General features: G+C 39.8%; 1 protein-coding gene across 1 annotated transcript; it reads left to right on the top strand.

The window, feature by feature from the left end:
* The first annotated feature begins 3279 nt into the window (after positions 1-3279).
* On the top strand, positions 3280-12002 carry LOC148096700 (uncharacterized). Its single transcript, XM_087835495.1, has 3 exons — positions 3280-5399; positions 9775-11791; positions 11946-12002. The coding sequence occupies exons 1-3, from the start codon at positions 3280-3282 to the stop codon at positions 12000-12002; spliced, it is 4194 nt and encodes a 1397-aa protein (XP_087691621.1).
* The last annotated feature ends 841 nt before the right edge of the window (positions 12003-12843 follow it).

Genomic DNA, 12843 nt, shown 5'->3' with positions numbered 1-12843 from the left:
CAGAGACTGTGTAAACAGAGACTTTGGTGCTAATGGGTCAAAAACATGGCTAAGAGGCTAGTTAGCCATGTTAGCTTAGCTCAGCTATACTCACAGAGAAACAATTCCAGGACAGTTACAGTGGGATGCAAAAGTTTGGGCAACCTTGTTAATAGTCATTATTTTCCTGTATAAATCGTCTGTTACAATAAAAGAAAAGGTCAGTTAAATATATCATATAGAAGATACCTAGTGATATTTAAGAAGTGAAATGAAGTTTATTGGATTTACAGAAAGTGTGCAATAATAAAAAACAAAATCAGGCAGGTGCATAAATTTGGGCACCACAAAAAAAGAAATGAAATCAGTACTTAGTAGATCTGCCTTTTGCAGAAATTACAGCCTCTAAATGCTTCCTGTAGGTTCCAATGAGAGTCTGGATTGTGGTTGAAGGTATTTTGGACCATTCCTCTTTACAAAACATCTGTAGTTCATTCAGGTTTGATGGCTTCGGAGCATGGACACTCTCTAACTCACACCACAGATTTTCAATAATATTCAGGTCTGGGGACTGAAATGGCCATTCCAGAGCGTTGTACTTGTTCCTCTGCATGAATGCCTTAGTGGATTTTGAGCAGTGTTTCGGGTCGTTGTCTTGTTGAAAGATCCAGCCCCGGCGCAGCTTCAGCTTTGTCACTGATTCCTGGACATTTGTCTCCAGAATCTGCTGATACTGAGTGGAATCCATGTGTCCCTCATCTTTGACAAGATTCCTAGTCCCTGCACTGGCCACACAGCCTCACAGCATGATGGAACCACCACCATATTTTACTGCAGGTAGCAGGTGTTTTTCTTGGAATGCCATGTTCTTTTTCCTCCATGCATAACACCCCTTGTTATGCCCAAATAACTCAATTTTAGTTTCATCAGTCCCCAGCACCTTATTCCAGAATAAAGCTGGCTTGTCCAAATGTGCTTTAGCAAACCTCAAGCGGCTCTGTTTGTGCTGTGGGCGGAGTAAAGGCTTCCTCTGCATCACTCTCGCATACAGCATCTCCTTGTGTAAAGTGCGCCGAATGGTTGAACGATGCACAGTGACTCCATCTGCTGCAAGATGATGTTGTAGGTCTTTGGTGCTGGTCTGTGGGTTGACTTTGACTGTTCTCACCATTCGTCGCTTCTGTCTATCCGAGATTTTTCTATGTAGGTCAGGGGTCATTGAGCTTACCAAGCCAATTTGAGTTTCAATAATTAGTTCTAAAGGTTTTGGAATCAATAAAATGCTAACAGTGCCCAAATTTATGCACCTGCCTGATTTTGTTTAAACAATTATTGCACACTTTCTGTAAATCCAATAAACTTCATTTCACTTCTCAAATATCACTGTGTGTGTCTCCTATATGATATATTTAACTGACATTTTTTATTGTAACAACCAACGATTTATACAGGAAAATAATGACTATTAACAAGGTTGCCCAAACTTTTGCATCCCACTGTACTTCCGATGTGCACGTTTCTGAATCTCCTCTTTCAATCTACACAGCTGTTGTTCCAGACTACAGTTATCCCCAAGTAACACAACTTGTTTTACTCAATGAGTCTCTAATCTACTCTAATCTGATTTCTCTTCCTCACGCTAACTTCTCCGAATGTCTTGAATGAGGAGGCCATGAAGTATTTTTTTCATTCCAGCCGAGTTTGCCTGTGTGAAAGCACAGGGCTGGATATTCTGACCAATTAGTTTATTTCAGGAGCACTTTAGAACTGAACCTGACTGGCCAATGACTTATTTGACTAAAGTTAGCTAATAGAGGATTTGGATCAGTGTTGCCAACTCTTCAGTAAGGAAAATCACTATTGGCTGTCCTAAAAGACGCTAGAAGTCACTAAAACAGATGTCATTGCCTAATTTGCATAATTGGTCATTCTTATAATTATAATTGTAACCGACTCTGTAGGAGAGAGAAATAACATCATGGAAGAGACATAAAATGAGTAAAAAAAACACCCTTAAAGCATTTAGAATATATTTAGAACTACACATTAAATTTCTTTTAGCAATTATTGTTTTTTTAATGTCACAATTCCAACTTTCCTTCTTCATCTGGGCTTGGGACTGGCAAAAGTGACCCGAAATAGACACTCTGGCACACTTTTTTCATGTGTGTTTTTAAGTAGTTTTAAATCTTGTCACCCACAAAAAGTAAGATTAAAAGAAGAATTGACTGCGTTACAGTCAGGGCGCGATTCATTTGCAGTTTGGAAGCGTATGGGTGAACATCTTCTGCTCTGACAGCAGCTGGGGGCAACTGCTGCGTGAGGACTGTCCCCCGCCTGTGAGCGCTTTGGCACTGGTGAGCAGCCCACGGCAGCACCCGCTGCTTGTTGAGAGTAATAGCAATATGTGCTTTCACATCAAAAAGTCATCATAAGTCTCCAATAACACCAGCAAAAGTCGCCAGATTTGTCGCTAGTCACTTTTTAGGAAAAAAAAGTCACTAAGGGGGTCTGAAAACTCACTAAATATAGTGACAAAGTTGCTAAGTTGGCAACACTGATTTGGATTTTTTCTATTTCTTTGTGCTTTGCCTGTGTTCTTTTTATGTGAGCTTATACTTTAGATCTTGAGGTACTTTTATTTTAATTTTTAAATCTTTATAAGGCAAAAATAGTCCTGGTTACACAAAATACTTAACAACTAGTAACTGTATGAATTAACCATGCATTACAGCTTGAAGTATGTATAAAACCTCTATTAACACACTCACAAACAATAAACTAATATCTAAAATCTTAATGATTATATATATAAATTCTTATCTAAATACTTTGTTGATCACTTATTTAGACTTTCTAAATTATACAATGAACATGCTGTATATGAGATCTTAGATCAAAAATAAATATTATATCTAGATTTATATATTCTATAAGTTACATACTAAGGAGACATAATGCTTCATAAATGATGCATTAAGATCTTAATAATGCCTTACTAATGCTTGATAGTGTGACATTATTCTAAAGTGTTATCAGTTGTGAGCTTTATATTTGTTCTACTTACAAGTAAGACTTGTTGTGATTTGAAAACATATTCAGCAAATATTTCTGTCCTTCTTTTGTTTGGTATAGAAATAAACAATTAGAACTTTTTTTCTGACTTTGAAAGAACGATGAAAGAATTAAAAATAGAAGTAAAAATGTCTTCCTCTCACCAGAATAACCTCCTGCTCAGGTTCATGGTTAGGTTTCAATGAAAATCCAGACCTGGATCCAAGATCTTATAACCTTGACTGGATGAAGTCTATACCTGAAGAGACCCCACTATCTGCTATCTCCATTCCTGGAACACACGAAAGCTTAACATTATACGGAGGACCACTTGCTATATGTCAAGTTTGGAATTTGAAGCAGCAACTTAATGTGGGAATACGATATTTTGACTTGCATGCTGGGATTTGGTTGCCTACACAAAAAAATGTTTATATTCGGGATAGTCACTGGATGTTTTGGCAGCATACGGAATTAGATAATGTCCTCAGAGACATTCTTGATTTCTTAAGAGATCACAAAAGTGAGACAGTGATTTTGAAAGTGACATTACATGGTCTTTACAAAAAACAAGTTGCTCAGTTGACAAAGGAATTAATTGACAACTTCAGAAATAAAATATGGACACAGACGATGACACCAAACATGAAGGACGCAAGGGGCAATATTGTTTTTCTCCAGACTGATGTGTTTCATGCTGGAACAGAAAACCATGACTCACATTTCTTTGAACGTAATAGGCTCAAAAATGTAGAACAGAGACTAAAGCAAATCAAGTCACACATCTGTGAACATCACATTGTGGTGACTGAGACATCAACGTCACTTTTTAACAGTCCAAAAATGTTTGCTCAAAATGTTAACAAGTGGCTTTACAACTTTGTGGACCGGCATAAAAAAATCTCTAAAAACTATGGTTGCTTAGGTGTCATAAGTATGAACTTCCCAAGTGCTCAGCTTATTAACAACATCCTTCAGCTCAAACCATGTGAATGTGGCCAAGGTCCGGAAGGAGGAGGAAGTGGAAAGGAGCAACAAAAACCATTTGGGCCAAAGATTAATACAGAATCACCATCATCTGAGCAGCATACCACCAGTTCACCTGAATCACCACAACAACCTGAACCAGCGGCTGAACCAACTAAAGCACCAGCACCAAAAGGTGCACCTCAACCAGTCACTGCACCTGAACCAACAGCTGCACCTCAACCAGTACCGGAACCACCCACAACATCTGAACCAACAGTTACACCTGAACCAGTACCTGAACCATCCACTGCACCTGAACCAACAGCTGCACCTGAACCAGTACCTGAACCAACAGCTGCACCTAAACCAGTACCTGAACCATCCACTGCACCAGAACCAGTAGCTGAACTAACCACAACACCTGAACCAGCAGCTGCACCTGAACCAACAGTTACACCTGAACCAGTAGCTGAACCATCCAAAGCACCTGAACCAACAGCTGCACTTAAACCAGTACCTGAACCATCCACTGCACCAGAACCAGTAGCTGAACCACCCACAACACCTGAACCAGCAGCTGCACCTGAACCAACAGTTACACCTGAACCAGTACCTGAACCAACAGCTGTATCTAAACCAGTACCTGAACCATCCACTGCACCAGAACCAGCAGCTGAACCATCCACTGCACCTGAACCAGCAGCTGCACCTGAACCAACAGTTACACCTGAACCAGTACCTGAACCAACAGCTGTATCTAAACCAGTACCTGAATCATCCACTGCACCAGAACCAACAGCTGTATCTAAACCAGTACCTGAACCAACAGCTGCACCTGAACCAGTACCGGAACCAACAGCTATACTTGAACCAGTACCTGAACTATCCACTGCACCTGAACCAGTCACTGAACCAACAGCTACACCTGAACCAATACCTGAATCAACAGTTGCACCTGAACCATCCACTGCACCTGAGCCAACAGCTGCACATGAACCAGTAACTGAACCAATAGCTACACCTGAACCAACAGCTGCACCTGAACCAGGATCTGAACCATTCACTGCACCTGAGCCAACAGCTGCACCTGAACCAACAGTTACACCTGAAGCAGTACCTGAACCATCCACAACACCTGAACCAACAGCTGCACCTGAACCCACAACTGCACCTGAACCGATGACTGCACCTGAACCAACAGCTGCATCTGAACCCAGGGCTGCACCTGAACCAATACCTGAACCATCCACTGCACCTGAGCCAACAGCTGCATCTGAACCCACGGCTGCACCTGAATCAACAGCTGCAACTGAACCGATGACTGCACCTGAACCAACAGCTGCATCTGAACCCAGGGCTGCACCTGAACCAATACCTGAACCATCCACTGCACCTGAATCAACAGCTGCACCTGAACCAACAGCTGCATCTGAACCCACAGCTGCACCTGAACCAATACTTGAACCATCCACTGCACCTGAGCCAACAGCTGCACCTGTACCAACAGCTGCATCTGAACCCACGGCTGGACCTGAACCAATACCTGAACCATCCACTACACCCAAACAACCAGATGCAACTGAAGGAACTGCTGCACCTGAACCACTATCATAAGTCTGGATAAATGTGGAGTTTTTGGGATCCTCCTAAAGAGTCTTAAGCCAGAGCGAAAAGAAAATCACAAGCATTATGGGTTTTATTTACTCAATTATAATAGAAAATATTGTGTTGTCAAGTCACAAAAAAACAAAAAAAACAACCATAGATCTTCTCCTGCATAAGAAAGTGGTTCTAAGCCCACAAACTCAATCTGAGACAATAAAAACCTTCATGGTAAAACATAAGACTAATATGTTAACTTAGAATGTGTTAAAAATGTGATTAAATTGTAACCCATAAAATACAGAAAAAATATACCGTCTGTATTTAATTTGAGTAGATTAAAGCCCAACTGCTTAATATTAACACAAAGCAAATGAAAACTTTACCACAAAACAAATGTGTGAGAAATTTAACGAGGACCCAAGTTTTTTCTCTGTTAAGCCAACTTTTGAGCGAGAAACAGACCTTTTAGTAATGGAGAAGAATTTCACTTTTATTTATTGAATTGTAGCAGTGATTGCCAGTTATTTTTCTCTTCTGTTTACTTATGTGATATTAAAGTTAGTAAACTGAAGTTTACCCAGCAGGAATGCCAAACATTGCCTGGTTTCAACTTTTAAAACTGAATGTCTTGATGCATGCTCAATCATCCAGGTAGATAAATCCCAAAAGATTGATTCTGTTCTTCTGGACATATGGTTCGTAACTTGGATGAGTGACAAGACGTTTCTCCCGCTGGAAACGCTACATCCAGATGAACAGAATCAACCTTTTGGGGGTTTTAAAACTGAAGAATTTTCTCCATCTTGTTTGATTATTAATTTAAACATTGGGATTCAGCTATGATTATCAAACCATTTTTTTACCATAATTTTAGTCATTCATTGAAAGGAAAATAAAAAATACCGAAATAATTAGCTGTGACTGTGAATATAAATAATAATGAGTAGCAGAACATAAAATGATAAAGAAATATGATTTATGACATGAATATGGCAGCTTTTCTCAATTTATATAATTTACAAGGCCAATGATTAGTTTACTGATCCACATTAGATCATAAAACACTTGAAAAATTTCCAAAATCTACTAGTTAGATAATCATAAATATTAGGAATAGAAGCTTTAGTCTGTTTTATGTCATTTTAACTAATATGTGATACTCAGGTAATTGTTGTACCCAGTATCATGTGCATGAAAACTAAGTTTTCATGGAAAAATTCACTGGTTAATGGTTCTAAATATGAGAAAGATATGCTTTTTTTTATATTTCTACATTTATAAAAAAAAAAAACAGCATTAAAATAGTCTAAATAAATAATATCAATATGAGAAAATGCCTCAAATGTTAAATGGTCACCACATTCCACATTAGACTTTAAAATTTTGCTCAAAAGAATGAAGCTAAACTGTTGGATTAGATTAGATTAGATTAGATTAGATATTTATCGTGTCTTTATGGTGAAGTAAAGGTTTATTGAAAATTGACTCTGCTGTATGTATCTCTAATCCAATTGCTGATGCTGATATATGTCTCTGCAGCTGATTTGAGTAGTCATGCTCCCCTGAACTTCCTGAACACTTGTAGTAATCTTCATTTAAATCAGGGCTGAAAACGTTTAGCCCTGATTTAAGCCCTTTTATTCTGAGTGCCCTACCAATTAAATAATTTATGTGACAAAGTTGTTTGTTAAGTTTGAATAAAGAAAATCATTGTCTTAAATTCATATTGATGACTCTTACCAAAATTCTTATAGAAACACGTCCAGGTACTCAGCAGCCACACTAAATTCCATCTAGGCATTTTTTGTAATTTTTTTGAAGCACTACCTAAGTTACCTTTAATTTCAGTGGTTAAGGTTAATAAAAAACAGAATATACAGACTATCCAGTCAAATAAGAGTTGATGAGTTGACAGATTAAATCAGGCAGGAGTCTCTGTGGTCTGTAATGTTTGCAGACAACATTGTGATCTATATTGATAGTGGAGAGCAGGTGGACGAGAGCCTGGTGTGAAAGAGGAGGGATAGGGTGAGATGGAGGCAGATGACCCCCTAAAGGAAGGAGCAAAAAGAAAAGGCATTGTCCTTTTGATGTCATTAAACAGAATAAAGGTTTAAAGCAGAGGCTGAATTCAACATTCTAAAACTATGTTCATCAAGTGACCTGGCTGATGTTTATAGCTCCAATTTACAGTTAAGACAACTGTATCCCACTTTTCATGTAATTGTATTCTTATATTGATCTCCCCATTAGCACAGTGTTGTGGGTCTGATGAGTGTGGGTAAAATGATGAACCAATCCTTGAAGATTTCCTTATATAATTTACAGGTTGAATCCAAAACTATTAAGGTGTTCCAGCTAAAGAACGTAGAAGTATGTCAGCTAAAGTGTCGCAACATTCTTGGAGATGCCGAAAAACAGATATTCGGTGAAGGAATACTCTTACATGTAGTGCATGTAGATATGTAGTCTATGTAAAATATGTAAAGGATAGCCAGTTGAGCTGACTCATCACCTCCCTGACTGTCTTCAAAGTCATATTTTACTAAATAAACTGCTACAACATGGCCTGCACACCTCTTTTACAACGTCTCGCTCTCCATTTGTCTCAGTGTCTCTCTTTCTCTCTCCTACACTACTCTAAATATAAGATTAGAGAACAGAAACATGCAAATCAAAGGTTATCTTTATGTTCACTGTTACAGCAGCTCACTTTACCAGGGACCATTGTCTATTGTCACAGCCATGTCCGGAGCTAAATGTAAAAGCGTTTTGGAGTTTTGTAAATTCTTTTACAAATTGGCTGGTGAGAAAAAAATGTAAACGCATTGGAAAGAAATTTGGACAAATCCTAAATTCCTGAGCTTGATGGAACAACCAGATTATGGGGATCTATAATTTTCTCTCCTTTTTCTCTATGTAAGTAAGACAATATTATTGATTTTATAATAATAATTTATAATTGCTTTACTTTTAAGACTGACTTATTGTAATGGGAAAGAATATTCGGCAAATATTTCTGTCTTCCTTTTTCTTGTTGTAGAAATAAACAATTAGAACTGCTTTTTTGACTTTGAAAGAACGATGAAAGAATTAAAAATAGAAGTAAAAATGTCTTCCTCTTACCAGAATAACCTCCTGCTCAGGTTCATGGTTAGGTTTCAATGAAAACCCAGACTTGGATCCAAGATCTTATAACCTTGACTGGATGAAGTCTATACCTGAAGAGACCCCACTATCTGCTATCTCCATTCCTGGAACACACGAAAGCTTAACATTATACGGAGGACCACTTGCTATATGTCAAGTTTGGAATTTGAAGCAGCAACTTAATGTGGGAATACGATATTTTGACTTGCATGCTGGGATTTGGTTGCCTACACAAAAAAATGTTTATATTCGGGATAGTCACTGGATGTTTTGGCAGCATACGGAATTAGATAATGTCCTCAGAGACATTCTTGATTTCTTAAGAGATCACAAAAGTGAGACAGTGATTTTGAAAGTGACATTACACGGTCTTTACAAAAAACAAGTTGCTCAGTTGACAAAGGAATTAATTGACAACTTCAGAAATAAAATATGGACAGAGACAATGACACCAAACATGAAGGTCGCAAGGGGCAATATTGTTTTTCTCCAGACTGATGTGTTTCATGCTGGAACAGAAAACCATGACTCACATTTCTTTGAACGTAATAGGCTCAAAAATGTAGAACAGAGACTAAAGCAAATCAAGTCATACATCTGTGAACATCACATTGTGGTGACTGAGACATCAACGTCACTTTTCAACAATCCAAAAACATTGGCTCGAAATGTCAATGAGCAACTTTACGACTTTGTGGACCAGCATAAAAAAATCTCTAAAAACTATGGTTGCTTAGGTGTCATAAGTATGAACTTCCCAAGTGCTCAACTTATTAAAAACATCATTCAGCTCAAACCATGTGAATGTGGCCAAGGTCCGGAAGGAGTAGGAAGTGGAAAGGAGCAACAAAAACCATTTGGGCCAAAGATTAATACAGTAGTACCGTCATCTGAGCAAAGGACCACGAGTTCACCTGAACCACCCACAACACCTGAACCACCAACTAATGTACCTGCAGGAAAAGGTGCACAAAAAAGCACAGCGACACTTGAACGAGTCACTGAACCAATAACCACATCTGAAATGACAGCTGAAGCTGAACCAGTCAAAGAAACATCCACTCCATCTGAATCAATGGTTACTTCTGAACCAGTCACTGAACCATCCAGTCCTTCTGAATCAGTGGTTACTTCTGAAGCTGTCACTGAACCATCCACTCCATCTGAATCGGTGGTTACATCAGAACCAGTAACTGAGCGATCCACTCCAGCTGAATCAATGGTTACTTCAGAACCAGTCACTGAACCAACAACCGCATCTGAACCACCAGTTGAAACTGAACCGGTCACTGAACAATCCACTCCATCTGAATCAGTGGTTACTACTGCAGTTGTCACTGAACCATCAACTCCAACTGAATCAGTTATTACTTCTGAACCAGTCACTGAACCAGTCACTGAACCATCTACTCAATCTGAATCGATTGTTACTTCAGAACTAGTTACTGAGCAACCCACTCCATCTGAATCAATGGTTACTTCAGAACGAGAAACTGAACCATCCACTCTATCTGAATTAGTGGTTACTTCAGAACCAGTCACTGAACCATCCACTCAGTCTGAATCAATGGTTACTTCTGAAGCAGACACTGAACCAAGAACCATATCTGAAAAACCAATTGAAACTGAACCAGTCACTGAACATTCCACTCCATCTGAATCAGTGGTTACGTCTGAACCAGTTACTGAACAACCCACTCCATCTGAATCAATGGTTACTTCAGAACGAGAAACTGAACCATCCACTCTATCTGAATTAGTGGTTACTTCAGAACCAGTCACTGAGCCATCCACTCCATCTGAATCAATGATTACTTCTGAAGCAGTCACTGAATCAACAACCCCATCTGAAACACGAATTGAAACGGAACCATCCACTCCATCTGAATCAGAGGTTACTTCTGAAGCTGTCACAGAACCATCTACTCAATCTGAATCAGTGATTACTACTGAAGCAGTCACTGAACCAACAACCACATCTGAAACACCAGTTGGAACTGAACCTGCAACTGAACCATTCAGTCCATCTGAATCAATAATTTCTTCTGAAGCAGTCACTGAATCAACAACCCCATCTGAAACACGAATTGAAACGGAACCATCCACTCCATCTGAATCAGAGGTTACTTCTGAAGCTGTCACAGAACCATCTACTCAATCTGAATCAGTGATTACTACTGAAGCAGTCACTGAACCAACAACCACATCTGAAACACCAGTTGGAACTGAACCAGCTACTGAACCGTCCAGTCCATCTGAATCAATTTTTACTTCAGAACCAGTCACTGAACCAAGAACCGCATCTGAAACACCACTTGAAACTGAACCAGCCACTGAACCATCCACTACATCTGAATCAATGGTTACCTCAGAATCAGCCACTGAACCAACAACCCCATCTGAAACACCAGCTGAAACTGAACCAGTAACTGAGCCATCCACTCCATCTGAATCAGTGGTTACGTCTGAAGCTGTCACGGAACCATTAACTCAATCTGAATCAGTGGTTACTTCTGAACCAGTCACTGAACCATCCACTCCACCTGAATCAGTGGTTACTACTGAAGCTGTCACTGAACAATCCAGTCCAACTGAATCAGTTCTTTCTTCTGAACCAGTTACTGAAGAATCTACTCCATCTCATACACTAGTTGAAACTGAACCACTCACTGAACATTCCACTCCATCTGAATCAGTGGTTACGTCTGAACCAGTCACTGAACCACAAACTCCATCTGAATCAATGGTTACTTCAGAACCAGAAACTGAACCATCCACTCTATCTGAATTAGTGGTTACTTCAGAACCAATCACTGAGCCATCCACTCCATCTGAATCAGTGATTACTACTGAAGCAGTCCCTGAACCAACAACGCAATCTGAAACACCAGTTGAAACTGAATCAGCCACTGAGCCATCCACTCCATCTGCATCAGTGGTTATGTCTGAAGCTGTCAATGAACCATCCACTCCATCTGAAATAGTGGTTACTTCTGAACCAGTGACTGAACCATCCACGCCATCTGAATCAGTGGTTACTACTGAAGCTGTCACTGAACCATCCACTCTGTCTGAATCAGTGGTTATTTCTGAAGCTGTCACTGAACCATCCACTCCACCTGAATCAGTGGTTACTTCTGAAGCTTTCACTGAACCATCCACTCCACCTGAATCAATGGTTACTTCAGAACCAGTCACTGAACCAACAACCGCATCTGAAACACCAGTTGAAACTGAACCAGTAACTGAACCATCCACTCCATCTGAATCAGTGGTTACTTCTGAAGCTGTCACTGAACCATCCACTCCATCTGAATCAATGGTTACTTCTGAAGCAGTCACTGAACCAAGAACTGCATCTGAAAATCCACTTGAAACTGAACAAGTGACTGAACCATCCACTCCATCTGAATCAGTGGTTACTTCTGAAACTGTCACTGAACCATCCACTCCATCTAAATCAGTGGTTACTTCTGAAGCTGTCACTGAACCATCCACTCCATCCGAATCAGTGGTTACTTCTGAAGCTGTCACTGAACCATCGACTCCACCTGGATCAATGGTTACTTCAGAACCAGGCACTGAACCACCCACTCCATCTGAATCAATGGTTACCTCAGAACCAGTCACTGAACCAACAATTGCATCTGAAACACCACTTGAAACTGAACCAGTGACTGAACCATCCACTCCATCTGAATCAATGGTTACTACTGAAGCTGTCACTGAACCACCCACTCCATCTGAATCAGTGGTTACTACTGAAGCGGACACTGAACCACCCACTCCATCTGAATCAGTGGTTACTTCTGAAGCTTTCACTGAATCATCCACTCCACCTGAATCAAAAATTACTTCAGAACCAGGCACTGAACCACCCACTCCATCTGAATCAAAGGTTACTTCTGAAGCTGTCACTGAACCATCCACTCCACCTGAATCAATGGTTACTTCAGAACCAGGCACTGAACCACCCACTCCATCTGAATCAATGGTTACCTCAGAACCAGTCACTGAACCAACAATTGCATCTGAAACACCACTTGAAACTGAACCAGTGACTGAACCATCCACTCCACCTGAATC

Source organism: Neolamprologus brichardi, chromosome 22, assembly GCF_056152115.1.
Source record: "Neolamprologus brichardi isolate AB-2024 chromosome 22, ASM5615211v1, whole genome shotgun sequence".
Classification (NCBI taxonomy): domain Eukaryota; kingdom Metazoa; phylum Chordata; class Actinopteri; order Cichliformes; family Cichlidae; genus Neolamprologus; species Neolamprologus brichardi.
This window is presented reverse-complemented; position numbering and strand designations above follow the sequence as displayed.

Coding starts and splice junctions, on each gene's coding strand:
- LOC148096700 (XM_087835495.1), top strand. CDS start 3,280: ATGAAGTCTATACCTGAAGAGACCCCACTATCTGCTATCTCCATTCCT. Junction 5,400..9,774: donor GAACCATCCACTGCACCTGA/ATCAACAGCTGC, acceptor ACCAATAACCAC/ATCTGAAATGACAGCTGAAG. Junction 11,792..11,945: donor CCACGCCATCTGAATCAGTG/GTTACTACTGAA, acceptor TGGTTACTTCAG/AACCAGTCACTGAACCAACA.